Source organism: Lepus europaeus, chromosome 13 (assembly GCF_033115175.1).
Source record: "Lepus europaeus isolate LE1 chromosome 13, mLepTim1.pri, whole genome shotgun sequence".
Classification (NCBI taxonomy): domain Eukaryota; kingdom Metazoa; phylum Chordata; class Mammalia; order Lagomorpha; family Leporidae; genus Lepus; species Lepus europaeus.
The window spans coordinates 64,913,219-64,928,218 of NC_084839.1; the positions used below are offsets into that span (position 1 = coordinate 64,913,219).

The window sequence follows — 15,000 nt, forward strand, 5'->3', positions numbered from 1 at the left end:
GAGCCTGATGCCTCTCGTGTGCCTTTGTGTTTGCTGTGTCCTCAGCTGGCGCGGATCGCGGACAGCAAGGATCACGTGTTTCCCGTGAATGACGGCTTCCAGGCTCTGCAAGGCATCATCCACTCGGTGAGTAGAGCCCTCCCCTGAGGGTGGACCCCCAGGCATTTTCTGTCCCAAGCTGCTGTAAGCACTCCCATTCCCGCTCTGCAAGGAGCGTTCTTCTGCTCCATAGACCATTCCTTCGTATGTGCCTGCCACGTCCACATCTCCCTTCTCTGCCTTCCACGCGTATTTCTTTTCTCCTTCTCCTGTGCCAAGTCTACCTTACAATGGAAAATTAAGAATTGAAGGGGACCCTGCCAGGGCTGTGAGCCAAACTCTAGGCAGTGCCTCGGTTCTCATACTAAACAGACTCGTGTGATGGTTCCCTCTTGCCCAACCTCAGCTTTCCAGTTGAGATTGAATGCAAGCTACCTTCCGAGCAGTTACAACCTGGACCTCCGTTGCTTGGTCATTGGAGGCGCTTCAGACCAGACTGCTGACCGACATTAGCGGAAGAGCTTTAGAAAGCAATGATGCCTGGGCCTCTGCTCTGGGGTGTTGCCCGGGCTTCGGGAAGTGTTTAAATCTCTGCAGGTAGTTCTGGTGATCAACCAGAGTTGAATCCATGCATTGGTTATCTCCTCTCCAAACACAAAGGCAACTGTGTTCTCTAGTCACCTGCCTCTTTGCATGCACACAGATAATTTTCTAGAGCCTTTTTCCTGGATGGTGAACAGAACACTGACTCCCAGGGCCTCTCTTCTCCATCCTTTGTACCCAGGCCAATCCTTGGTCCAGCTGGAATATTAGATCCAACCGATCTCTACATCCTCAGCTGGCAGGCCATCATGCTCATGGCACCAGCAATGGTGTCAGAACTGCAGCAGCCTCCCTCTTATGGGTTTTGAGATTAGTCAATCATCTGGTCATCAGTGGAAGCTCATCAAGCTCCAGACTTGAGGTCCAGGATGCAAATTCAGAGCTTAGCAGATCCCCGTCTTCTTACAGTATCAAGGGGATTTGGATCCAGGGGTCACCAGTCAGAGGCTCAGGATCTGCCAGCTCCCCTAGACTAACCCAGGAAGCCTCCAGCTGCCCCTCCCTTCAAGGTCTGTGAGGCACTCCAACAGAATGGAAAGCAGAGCAAGATGTGAGGACATTGGAACCATTCAGCCCAGAGTTTAGATGGCAACCCAAGCCCTTACCACTTACCGATGCTTGGCACTTATTTCGTGTGTTGTAAAAAGGGGCTGATGATAAGGCTAACATCATGCACTTGTTGGAGGATCCCAAGGATCATTGATGAAAATACCTCATACTTTTCCAGGCCCATTGTAGGTACCCAGGGCACGTGAAGTTTCTGCTCTTCTACTTCCTATCTTTGTCATATGAGGGAACATTACTGTCAACTTGAATGTACATAAAATTCACCTGGGAATCATGTTTACAATGCCAGTTCCTATTCCCAAGAGATTCTGTTGCAGGCAGTCTGGGATGGATCCACGGAATCACATATTTTAAATCTGCATTTTAAAAATAAGTGTCTCAGGTAAACTTTCAGAGTATTAACATATATGACCTTAACTTTTCAGAATCTTGAGAAGTAATCCCACTTCAGGTTAGGAATTCCTATCTTAAATATGTACAGCTGACAGCTGTCTTATTCATGATGTGTCTATCTGCAAAGAATAAAGACCCACTCGAGCTATCCTAATGAGAAAGTAGGAATTATTGAAATGATAGGGAAGTATCCAACCCAACTATGGATCCGCAGGTAAGGGATCCCTGAGGTCACTGTGCTATACCTAATAACGTAGGGAACTAGAGCCACATATAAAACAACAACCCAGGCAAGGATTTGGGGCTGATCCTGAATCCTTCAGAAGCTCAGAGGTGTATTTTTCTGGGCAGGAGCCTACATGAGAAGGTGGGGGCAGACCAGGGTCACTGGAAGACCAGGGAAGGGTGTGGGGTGGCACCAGAGGAGAGACACACAACCTTGCTTCTTCTGGTCTAAACAGCAAAGCATATTCCAGGGACGATAGTAATTGTAAGAACTAATCATCTGGTGGGTGAGTCTGGGTAATTGTGTCAGCAGCAATGGAAAAGAAGCCCGGGTATTGAATTGGAATCACAAGTTTTACAGGAGCCTTGAATGGGTTTTGACTTGAATTCGTAGTAATGGGTGTTGTCACTGAAATAAATATGCAACAAGTGTCACTTAAGGAGAGACTCTATTGGGAGTGCCCGGAACATAGGGAAGAGACTGGGGACACCCAGAGGCTGTAGTTCAATCAGGAGGCTATGGCAGAAGTCCCACTTTTTTCTCTTTAAAGTTCCCATGAGCCTAACATCATTCAAGAGTTGAGAGCTTCACAGATAATTCAAACCTTTTTATCCACAAAAATCAGCATGGTCCTTGAATATTTCAGCCTTGCCACCTTACCTAATCTACACATCTTTGTAAAACTTCCCCCATACCCAAATGGAAATAACTTCAAGGATGTTTTCAAAAGTTTAGCAAAGCAGTCTCCCAAAAATGGGGAAAAATTAATTCTAGACTTGAATCTCCAAACTTTCAGCTGAATGATAACATTCTTGTGCGCTTTTGTCGAAGAGTTATGCTGGTGGTTTTGGCCCTTCTAATACTTGCAACCCAGGCTTATGGCTGTTGTTCATTGGTTTGCTTGGACAGGGAAACAAGGACAAGCATAGCAGGACTCTTTCTCAAATCAGACAGAAATAATTATGGCCTAAGAGTTGGCCAACTTCTAAAGAAGTAGGTTCATTTCCCCTTTTGCATACTGAAAAGAAAGCTCTCATTTTTCCCTGTCTGAAGCATCAATTCTAGCTTTTCCCATGGATGATGTTTTTGTGGCTGATTATTTTCTCATAATAAAATAGGACTTGGCTTAACTACCCAAAATAAGACTACAGAACAGCTTCTAACAAGCTCAAAAGGGCCTCAGAGTGTTCTGCCCATAATGACCTTATTTTAAAACCTCAAGTCAAGATGGAGGGCTCATATTTATTCATTCTTCAAATATTCATTGAAAACCTTTCATGGCAGGCTGTGATCACTCCATTGTAAGTAAAGCAGATGGAGACTCCATCCTGATGGAGCTTACAATCTAGTGGGAGAAACGTATAAAACAACTAAATAAATATACATCATTAAAATTGTACTAAATGGTATAAAAGAAATAAAATACTCTGTCAGTCTAAGTCCTATGAAGAGGAAGCAATCCAACTGGACTTGTTGAGCATCTTCTCTCCATCAGCTACCATGCTCTCGATTCACAGCCATCCCCTGAGGAAGGATTTACTATCCTCCTTTTATAGGTGAAGAGTCTGAGGTGCAGGAAGGCAGGACAAACTGTCCCAAGTTCACCTGCTCATAATGGTGGAATGTAATTTTTTTTCCATTTTATTTTTTTTATTTGGGAGACACAGATAGAGTTCTCATCCATGTTTCACTCTCCAAATGCCCACAAGGACCGGAGACTGGACCAGGGCCAACCCCAGGAGCCCAGAAGGCAAACCAGGTCTCCCACATGGGTGGCAAGGCTCCAATTACTTGGCGCATCACCACTGCCTCCTAGGGTCCTCATCAGCAGGGAGTTGGAGTCAGGACCTGGACCAGAGAACCCAGATACTCCAGTGTGGGAGGTGGGCATCTTGGCTGTTGGGCTCAATGCCCACTGTCTGCAGTGAGACATTTGAAGCCAAGTCTGTCTCCAGAGATTCCACTCTTCCCATGACACTTGGCTGTGAGTGTCTGAGGAAATGGACAGTCCCTACCGGATTGCCGGGGGCTGCTTATCCGGGAGCTAATCATCAGGTTTGACAACTCATTTAATCCCCTAGACTCTCTGCTCATCAACCTGATGTCTGTGCTTTGGTTTTTCACCATTCCTCACTCCTATGTCCTGTAAGGAAGAAGCATTTACAGGTCAGGTTTGGATAACGTGTTATTTTCAATGTGCCCACACTTGTTTTCCTCCTTAACCCTCAAGAAAAGGAGCTAGAAAAAAGACAGAAGGGCATCCACTGTTGCAGAGAACTTATTTGGGAACCAGATATTGTCCCTTTTTTCACCTAAAAATCATAACAATCCTATGAAGTACATATTACTGTCCTCATTTTATAGATGAAGAGACTGAAGCTCAAATAACCTGCCAAAGAGCAAACCAATCTAAATTGGAAAAGTATGGTGGGAACCAGTTCTGTGATTCCAGAACCCATGCTTTCTCCTGCATGGAAGGAGAAAGGTAAAAAGAAGGTAAAAGGAAGGTAAAAATAATGAAAACTGGAAGGTAAAAATAATGAAAACTGCCATTTAGTGAATGTTTACTGTGCACCAGGCACCATGCAAATCATTTAAAATGACAAGCACTTGTTGATGTAGATATTCTTACCCCATCTATACACGTCAATACTATAAGGTCAGAGAGTCACTAACTTTCCCAAAGCCACACAGCACAGTGAGTACAGGTCTTGAACAGACCTAGGTCTGTCTCTAATGCCAACGATGGGAATGACCAGCAGGCTCTACTAGATAATATGGGGGCCAGGGAGCAGCTCCATTTCAGAGAGAATGAAAACTGTGGAATGGCTTGATACTGTTCTCATGGGTGCAGCAGAGGCACAATCTGAGTGCCCAGCAGATGATCGAGGGAGGTCCTTGCCTGTTACCGATGGGTGGAGAGCACCTTCTAAAATCCCACTTCCTGCTCACCGGTTGAAGTCCCATCACCCTGAGAAGATGGCCACTTGACAACAAGACGTTGCAGACAACCAGGCCAGGCACTTCTCCTAAGTTCTTATGTCTATTCAGCTCATATATATATATATATATATACATATATACACATATACACATATATACATATAATATATATAATATATATATAAATGTAATAAAAATGTCCAAAACTTGAAGAAGCCCCAAAGGGTGCAGGCATGTTCAGGCTGAGAGAAACCTTCCTTGGACCATGGCGGCATTCGTGTTTACTTTTGCAGAATATGGCAATAAATTATAAGGACAAATGTGGATGGTTACAAGAGTGTAGTCCTTCAAGCCAGGAAAACTGTAAAAGAAGAAACTATTCCTTTGCCTTCTCTTATTGCGGCTTCTTCAGGGAGCCTCCGCTGACCACAGCTGGTGGAAGGAGCACCAGCCAGCAAGCGAGAATATGAAGTAAATGTCCAGCAGAGCTCCTCAAAAGGGCCGCAGGCGGTGAAACAGGCACCTGCTGGGAAGCAGCGTTCAGATCACACTGAAGTGGATCGGCAGCTTTCCGTCCCAATCCCTGGCCCAGTTAGAGCGATGCTTACTCCTCCCGTCTGTGCCCACTAAAAGTGCCATTGAGGGCAGTGCCTGGAACCATTAACACTGCCCCTTAGGAGGACCCCTGGCTTGCCTCAAGCTATCTGCATTTGGGAGCATTTCCTAGAATAAATATTTAAGCCTGTGTTGTGCTTCCGATGAATGTCAGGGTGAGTCAGCACATAGAGCTCTCTGCATATTTGATCAACAATAAACAAGTATTGAGCAAACACAACTATGTTTGCAAGGATTTCTTGCAAGTTTTGGCATGAGCATCCTTGTTATTAGGGAAACTCTAAGATCAGCAAAACTAAGAAATGAATCTATCCCCATGGCATATAGCTAAGCAAATGTATTTTATTTATGAAAACTAGATCCTATGCTTGTTTCTCCCTTCCACCCTTGGGAAGCTGGAAGAAATGTACCTTGCTTTTCTGGCCCAGGCCCCAGAAAAACTATTACACACCAAAAAAAAAAGCCATCTTCCATTCTTCCTTCCCATCGACTCTTCCAAGATCATACCAGGAACTGTTAAGGGTACCCTCCAATCAAAAACCATGTCCCATTCCTGCGTTCTTGGGAATTACTGGACTTTATTGAGCGAATCCTCATTCCAGAGCTTGCAGATGGGGAGCCGCATGTCAGCAGCAACTGTCCATCTCTGAAGTCGAACTTTACCATTGCCATCGAAACCTTCCTTCTCCTCCTGTGCCCCGGCCACTCCTTCTCCACAGAGCCCAACCTGGGGTCTCCTCCACCGGGAGCTCACCCACCCTTCAACTCCAGTGGTGTCGATGGTTGGAGCCACTTCCCCAGCACTGGGTCTTTCCATGCTCTGTGCTGTCACTCCCCTTGGAACGCGAAGTCGTGCAATCACAGACGTCGCCCCATGCATTGTAATTCCCACGGGGTGTCAGCACCAAGCCGGGCACATTTGCTAATTTGAAGGAGTCCAGAGGACTGCGCTGTGTTCCTGACCCCTGGAAGACATACACTGCACAGCAAGTTAGCAGTTGTGTGGCTCTGTTTCCTGTAATCCTCTTGATCCTTCCCCTACCCGCTCTTCCAAGACTGCATCTGTACAAGATGGCATTCGGGGCTCCAGTCACATTAGCAGGCCTGGATATGAAACATAAATAGAGTCATTGTCGTTTCTGTACTGAGCAGTGTGTGTGTGTGTGTGTGTGTGTTTAAGGAACCCATTTGCCTCAGTGGTCATTAATTACACTCAGACACTGAGGACTGTGAGGCCAGTTGTTTCTTCTAAGCTGTTATTTCTATGAAGCTTATTAAAAGGCTAGAACAGAACAAGAATTCCTGTGGCCTGAAGAGGCTCCACAGGCTGCATGGGACAGGTTCAGTTCATCCGCAGGGGCCTCCGCACACCTCCCGCAGTTGCACCCTCTGGATCCAGGGAACTGGCGGGATCCGTTGTGAAGGCAAGAGCAGAAGGTCTGAACAAAAGCAGCTCGCAAGGAGTGCCGCAAGCTCCTCCCACTGAATCAGCCGGGCTCTGGAGTCCACAGCTTTCCCCAGACAACGAGGGAAAAGTGGTTTAATCAGAAAAAAAAGAAAACATGGATCTCCTCAGGTTGGGGACTCTCCTGGCCCTGCACTCCTTCAGGCAGGTTCTCAGAGTGTGAAACTAACGAAGAGGAGGGTGGCACAGATTTGAGCCAACTGTATAGAAGCCTCCCACAGACAAAACTTTTGCATGTTTTAAAGATCAGCTTTATTGTTTAAGCTTCAATAATTCCTTCAAATCATGTTTCTTCCCCAGCAAAGGATTAAGAGGACCTGTTCCTGAGCACGTGGCTTGCTCTCTCTCTCTCTCTCTCTCTCTCTCTCTCTCTCCTGATCTCTCTCTCTCTCTCAATCTCTTTCTCTCTGTGTCCCTCTCTCTTTCTCTACACTCTCCTTCTCTCTCTTCTCCCTTCTGTGCCCCCTTCCCTCCAGTCTGTGGGGTTTCCTCCAATAAACACCTCTTCCTTAAAAACAAAATCATGTTTCTTGCAGGTACCAGGAATTATTTGGTATAATGTATCAGTATACCTAAAATCATTTATAACCCCAGGAACATGTGTGTATAATATTCAATTTTAAACTCAGAGTCTGTAGAACTGATGTGGATCTAGGATAATGCCCATTGTTAAAAGTAGATGTGCCTACAGTTTAAAATGTGAAGCCGAATTTAATTAGGAGAGGCGACTGTCTTTTGTTAACATTTTATTAGCACATTAGAGTTTTAGTCATTTCAAAATGACAGGCCTAAAGATGTGGATGAGTCAGTTGCATGCCCTGTTTTCTAAAAGCAGTGGTCCCCGGACTTAGCCAAAGTGCTTTCTGCCCTTAGCTGTAATAGTGTGTGTGGCCCTTCTCGAATTTCTACATTTTTCTTAAGTAAATAGGTTGAGGTCCTTTGCAAAGTAGGCCAACCTAGATCTTGGAGGAAAATGGTATACCTTAGAAATTGTTGCTTAAGGGGCCGGGCGCCATGGCTCACTTAGTTAATCCTCCCCTGCAGCACCGGCATCCCATATAGACGCCGGATTCTGTCCCAGTTGCCCCTCTTCCAGTCCAGCTCTCTGCTGTGGCCCGGGAGGGCAGTGGAGGATGGTCCAGGCGCTTGGGCACCTGCACCTGCATGGGAGACCTGGAGGAGGCACCTGGTTCCTGGCTTCGGATTGGCACAGTGCTGGCCGTAGCGGTCATTTGGGAAGTGAACCAACGGAAGGAAGACCTTTCTCTTTGTCTCTCTCTCTCACTATCTATATCTCTATACCTGTCAAATAAAAAAAAGAAAGAAAGAAATTGTTGCTTAAAAAGATAAACCATTAAGAATAATGGAGATGTTGAAAATATGCCTCCAGGGAATGCACTCCCTAAAGATGACAACCCTTAAGAGGAAGAGGGAAGCGTTACAAGGTGCATAATATGGCCTTATAATCAGAAGACATTGAGATTATTTTATAGGGGGAAAAAGGAGACCAATGCATAGTATGCTATAATGTGTTTATAACACCATGCAGAAAGCATACCACTTATTCATTTATTTATCCAGTAAATATTTATTTGAAGCTCATTATGTGCCAGGTTAGGCATTGTGGCTATAGTTTTGGGTAAAAGTAATTCCAGTCCTTCTTTTTATAGAGTTTATAAACTAACAAGACACTGACAAAGAAAACATACACATAATTATGAAAATATGTGTGTAAAATGATAAGCTATGATAAGTCGTCTGAAGGATGGTAGTTGATACTAAAATGTGGGTGAATACAGTGGTTTCGTTGACCAAATTAGCAGGACATAAGTGGTAGGGTTCATACTGTATTTGGAGAATGACAGAGAGAGCAAGATTAAGGAAAACTGCTAAAGTTTTGTCTTAAAAAACGACACAGCATTGGTCAATAGGCAGTTAGCTATCCTTGGTCCAGCCTACTTGAAGCCCTAGACATCTTAAAACCAGAATATTCCCTTCTCAACAAATAAGGACACTAAGGAATGTGCTCTGAAAGATGTATGGAAGCAGAAGTCCTTTATACCATGAATGGATGAAAGAGACTCCATTATTAACACACACAAAAATGTTCCAACAGGAAATGTCCACGGAAAATAAAGGTCGGTTGCTTATTGGAGAAGGAGGCAGGACAATTGGAAGAAAGAAAACTGGTGTGCCTGTGATAAGTGAGGGGTTCTTCATAGCTCTGCAAATAGTCACAGTTATTTAAGAATTCTTGAGAAATCTCGGCATAAACAGGGAACTTTATGAAAAGGACTGTAGGTCTTTAAAGTGCGAAAAAGTAAACTCTAATGTACAACTTGGACTGATTTCCCTTTAAATATATTAAACAGTTCTTGTAACTTGGCAAGGTCCTTTTACATCTGCTGCCTCTCTTACTCCCCCAACTGATGATGTATGCAAAAGTAACCTTACCACTAACACACTGCTTTTATTTAGTTCTTTATGGATTTCAAGCATGCGTCCCCATCTATTTTCTCTTTGAAATCTACCCAGTAGTTGGCAGGGAAATACTTTTAGCCTTAGTTCAGTTTTTTCAGCACATGTGATTAAGCATGAGGCCAGCAGTGAGTGATGGGACAGATGCATAAGCTCATATGAACTATGGTCCTTGTCCAAGAGTAGTAGCAATGGTAGTAGCAATGGTAACAGCTATCATTGCTCAAATATGACAGACATTCTCTTTGTGCTCCACTGCTAAGGTTGTGCAAGCCCATTTCATGGTAACTGGTGGCCCAGGAGATGTCAATTATCAACTGGTGAATCACATTCATCTAATTTTGTCAGTTTTCCTTGATCTCCCTCACTCCCTCACTCTCTAATCCAATATTAATTTTATCACCTAAGTCCCATTAATTAGACAACCCAAATATTTTCGCATTCATGTCTTTTTCATTGAACCATTGCAGTCTTTTTTAAAAATAAAAATCATTTATTTATATATTTGAAAGATAGATAAAGAAATTGAATTCCCATCTGCTGGTTCACTCCCCAAATGCCTGCATGGCTGGAACTGGGCTGACACTGGGCTGGGGCTGAAGCCAAGAGCTGGAACTCAATCCAAGTCTCCCATATGGGAGGCAGGAACTCAGTCACTCAAGCCATCGCCTGCTGCCTCTCAGGGGCAGAGTTGGGTATCAAACCCAGATACTCTGATGTGGAACACAAGCATCTTAACTGGCATCTCAATTGTTAGGCTAAACACCCACGCCGTACAGCCCTTTGAAGTCAGTGTTTTTCTTATCCCATTTTACAGAGATAGGCAGTTTAGTAAGTTGCCCAAGTCCTCATGGCCAGTTAGTGATGAGGCTTGGATTTGAACATAAACCCAGAGCTCATATCTATCTTATCTGTCTCCAGATCCCAAGTTCTTGATAATAATAGCTTAGCTGGGGACGTCCCAGGTTCCAGACTCTGCACTGTGGTCTGCACGCATGATCTCACTTAATCTCCCCAACACAGCAGCTTTCTGATAGCTCTTTGGGTAGCATTATTTCACTCTTTACAGATGAGGAAACAGGCTCCGAGAGGTTACGAAACTTGCCCAAGGCCACACTACTCATGAGTGAGTTGACCCCAGCGATTGGATTTCTAGATTCCAAGCTATTACTCAGTTTATTAAACTGTTTCCCAAAATTGAGATGCAGAGAAGTTAAAATCACTGGGGAGCATAGGTCATGTAAATACAGGACCAGGGCCAAGACCAACTCCTCACATGGGATCCTGAAGCGTGTGGTTGTCTCAGCCGGTCTCCTCTAGGGATCAGTGATACCCTCATCTCAGATATTGCACCTCTGACGTGCCCAGCTCGCTGAGTCCCTTCCACTCTGCCTAGCAAGTTCCCCTCTGCCACCCCCCAGCGTGGTGTCTGTGCCTCTTCCATGGATAGCACTGCCAGGGCAGGGGGAGGGAGCCTCTGCCTCCCCACCTCCACCCAGTCTCCAGCCTCTAAGTGGATCTGCTGTGTGCTGCAGTTCAGACAGACTAATTACTGCACAGCCTGGGCTGCCAGTAATCACGGGAACCCCCCAAATTCACCCAGTGCCATGATGACTTCCTACCTTTTGAAACCAGACAGTTCGAACTCACAGGAGCCGCAATTCCAGACAAATCCTGCCCATCCCCCTCACTGATAAATTTGACTCTATTGGCTGTAAGACATGCCTTCCAGATGTTTTAAGTTAAGATTGGGAAAGCTGTGTTTTTACTGGATTGAATCACAGTGCTTGGCTGACATTTTTTGGCCCTCTGAACACTCCTTAGATTTATCAACTAATTGCAGACACTTTAAGGAATAATGCAGCATGTGTTTATTATGACAAACCCTGTTAGTGCGCCTTTGTGGTCAAGGATTCATGGCTGTTCCCTTTACCAACCCCTGGTTAAGTGGTAGAGTGGGCTCAAAAGTACTGATTGAAACTCTGGAACTTACATGGCTGGAAATTTCATGTGTGTGTTGTGGGGAATGGGGAGAGGATAGATCTAAGAGCTCAGGTTTTATTCTTGGACTGCTTTGAAATTTTCAGTTCTGGATAATAAAATGATTTATTGGATGCCAGATGCCAGAGGAAGCATCAAAAAACAGCTCTGTGTTGTCCCCATGCGATTGTTGGCTCAGGACCCCCCCCCCCCCCCCGGGTTAATTCTGTGTCTTCAGATGTGACCTGTTCGGACCTAAGGACATGTTGAAGGAGTCGTTTCCTCTCTCAGTTATAGCAGCCATTGGCCAAAGTGACCCAGGAGGCAGGTCAGCTGACAAGAAATTTGGGGGAGGGGGACAATAGTCAGTCTTCAGGTAGAACAGTCGGGTGTGCACCATGCACCAGAAGCCCAACAAAGCCCCCGTCCAAGGATGTTGGATGTTGCTGCCTGCAAAAAAAGAAAAAGACTGTATCAGCCATAGGAAAGGGGAAGATGGAAGAGCCAGCAGGGAAACTCAGGGGCTACGAGATGTCCTTGGGTCCCTGGTCCCAAGTCCAAGTGACAATGAAGAGACAGCAGGAGCTTGGAGACTCTCTAGGGTCTCCCTAGAGGAGACTACTGACTCTAAGCGAAGCTCCAGGGATCTGGGGGTCTGGACTACTCGTCTTGTGCTGCCACTGGGTCAGGCTGTGGCAAGAGTGAGGAACTGAGGCCACGCCGCCGGTAGTCGGGGGTGGAGGAGGTGGCTGGGTAGGTTGAAGGCTGAAGAAACAAGGCAAGGACTCGGGGAACAAACTGCTTCCAACTGCAGGATCAGGAGGAAGCTGAGAACACATAGCGGAAGCAGACACAAAAATGCCATGAAAGATGGCGTACAGAGCGAAGGGGAAGCCATGGAAAATCCGAATTTGAGGATTCTGTGAGAAGGAATGCTGGTTTCTGTGACTTTCAGAAATACAGAGTTACCTAAATACATGGTCGGGGGGGATCTGGTTTGACTAGGTTGAATGTTTTTATTTGTGCACAGATAAAGAGGTTAAGCATTTGCTCATTTCCTTTCACAATGCTTCACGTAAGGATGTCCAGCTTTCTCTCTGGAATGGGTAAATATTATTTATCTCTTCTGAGAAACAGGTTTGTTTTTATTCCACAGATTGAGAAATATTGTCACAGTCCTTTTCATTTGCTACTAGAAAGCTTAGAAGCAAGTGCACCCCTAAAGCCCCTCACAGTGTATTTGTTCTGTGCTGTTCTCATTCCTTGCATCATCTTCCTCTTCTTTTCCCTTTAATCCATCCCCTCCCCAACCCTGATAATTCATTGTATCTTCTATTTGATTGTATCCTCTGATGTATGGTGTATGTATTACTAAGCTGGAACATAGAAGCTAACATAGATAAGTATATCAATGCAAATGCATGGGTATCTCTCAATGCTAAAAAATTTTTTTCCTTTTACGACTCCAAATTTTAGAATTGCACCACTAGTTTATTTAACAAATGCCCCTGTCACAGATAGATAAATGTTTCCTTCAACACTCTGAACCATTTCAAAATCCAAATTAACTAAATAAGACCAAAGTCAAGCTGCTACCTTTGGATGGTAAATTAACTCAACTCTACGTGATTCATTTGCAGAGAAGGGGACATTTCCATTTAGGAAAAATTCAGGGGCTCCTTCTGAAGAGTGAGGCACAGCAAACAGGCTTCGGAGGCTTCTCCCACAGCATCTTTCCAGACTGTTCTGAACAAAAAGGCAAGCCGAGTGGTCTGTCTGTGCAGCCCTTATGGAGAGCAGACCGTCCCCATCTTCTCTCCGGCTTTGCCTAGTAACACTCTTATTTCCACTTTCCAAGCTCCTCCTGTTCCAGCTTAAGAGGTCTGTATTTTCCTACTTTCTTACTTTTGCTCATGCCACTCCCCACCTGAACCCTAACCCTCTCTCACATACTCCTCTCCATTTGAGACCTACCCTTAGCTCCCACCTCTTCATTGAAGCCCTTCCCAGTGTACCTATCCCCAACAATATTCCCCATGAACTCCATAGCTCTTCCATCTGCCCCTTTACCCCAGCACCTGCCACATATGTCCAGCCTTTGCCATCTATCACTTCAAGGGTAGTTCCTATTTGCTACAATTCTAAGTTAAACCTCTGCAAAACTAAAACTGGCATATTGTAGGCTCAATAAATATATGCCAAAGAACACCTGGTGTCCATGAACTTTGCTGTCTCTAAGTCTCGGTAGCTAAAAGCAAAAAGTAAAATGTCCAGTGTTCCAGTGTTTTCTCTTAACAAAATAGGCTGTGCATTGACTCTCTTATTCCCTCTGCTCCTAGATTTTGAAGAAGTCCTGCATCGAAATTCTTGCAGCTGAGCCCTCCACCATATGTGCAGGAGGTAATGACATTAAATGCTAATGACTTTCATAGAATTGATGATCTTTTGAGTTCAGTTCACATGTTTAATTCATTGGTGCAAAGGTGGGGGAGATAAGAGGAGGTGGGGAAAAAACAAACAAACATAGAAACTGCTAAATAACATGAACTCCAGGCCAGGGCTTTGTAAGGTATGGTGAAGTGAGGAATCTTAACTGCATGTCACTTAAATTGAAGTCACCTCTGGACTTTGTGCACTTTATTTACTTTTTTGTTTGTTTGTTTTGGTTTGGTCTCTGTGCACTTTAAGAGGACTAAATGTGTGGGATATCCCAATTAATTTAATCTGTGTACTGTGTGTGTGTGTGTGTATTAAATACTTTTGCAGTTCCTTAAAACAATTAGAAAATGAGAGAGGAACCCCTTAATTGTGCAATTCCCCATTCATGAAGAAACACAACGTTCAGTTTAGCCGTCCTGCTAGTCATGTTGCAACCTTGTAATGCATCAGAAAGTTTAAAGACAATAATCGGAATTTCTGTTACTTCACCAGCATGGTCCTGTTCCCGTCCTGTAGGCTTCTTGACGACAGAGAACAAATCCTACTTCTCTCTACTTCCCACCCAGCACTTAGTAGGTGGTCAGTAAATGTTGGCTGAATGTCTAGTATCATGTGTTTTAAAGAGTAGTGCCTCTGACTTTCGCTGCTCTGGCCCTTGCCGACTCCTTTTACCTAACCATGAGAAGTTAATGTCATCTTTTGCAGTTTGTAATTCAAAGCACAGTTATACATTCACAGCCAAAAACAGAATAAGACCAAAATAAAAATCTCAGCCATTGGACCATGGAAAAATGCTTTCCTAAATAATCCTAGACTCAGAGTAAACTAAAATCTCCCTTAGACACCCTTAAGTTGTATGAGGCATTAAAAACAAGCATACATATAAATTTAATGAATACAGCACAGAAATATCAGAGCCCACAAGATCTGCGACTAGAAAACATAGATTTGAATGTTTCTTATTAACATTAAAAAAATAGACGAATTAAGAATTAAGAAAAAGACATTTCTGTTTTTTATTTTTTAAGAAACATTTATTTATTTAACTGAAAGGCAGTTATGGAAAGAAAGAGAGATCTCCCATCAGTTGGTTCTCTCCCACACTGGCCAGGGCTGGGCCAGCCTGGGCCAGGCTGAAGCCAGGAGCCAGAAACTTCATCCAGATATTCCAAGTGGGTGGCAGAGTCCCAAATACTTGGGCCATCTTCTGCTACTTTTCCGGGCTCATTACCAGGGAACTGAATCAAAAGTG

General features: G+C 44.4%; 1 protein-coding gene across 2 annotated transcripts in view; it reads left to right on the forward strand.

Moving 5' to 3' along the window:
- Positions 1-15,000, forward strand: part of ANTXR1 (ANTXR cell adhesion molecule 1) — a 232,098-nt gene that overhangs the window by 61,082 nt on the left and 156,016 nt on the right. For both annotated transcript variants that reach the window (XM_062209570.1, XM_062209569.1), the window contains exons 8-9: positions 46-126; positions 13,649-13,709. In XM_062209570.1, the coding sequence (XP_062065554.1) occupies positions 46-126; positions 13,649-13,709 (142 nt within the window). The remainder of the gene's footprint in view (positions 1-45; positions 127-13,648; positions 13,710-15,000) is intronic.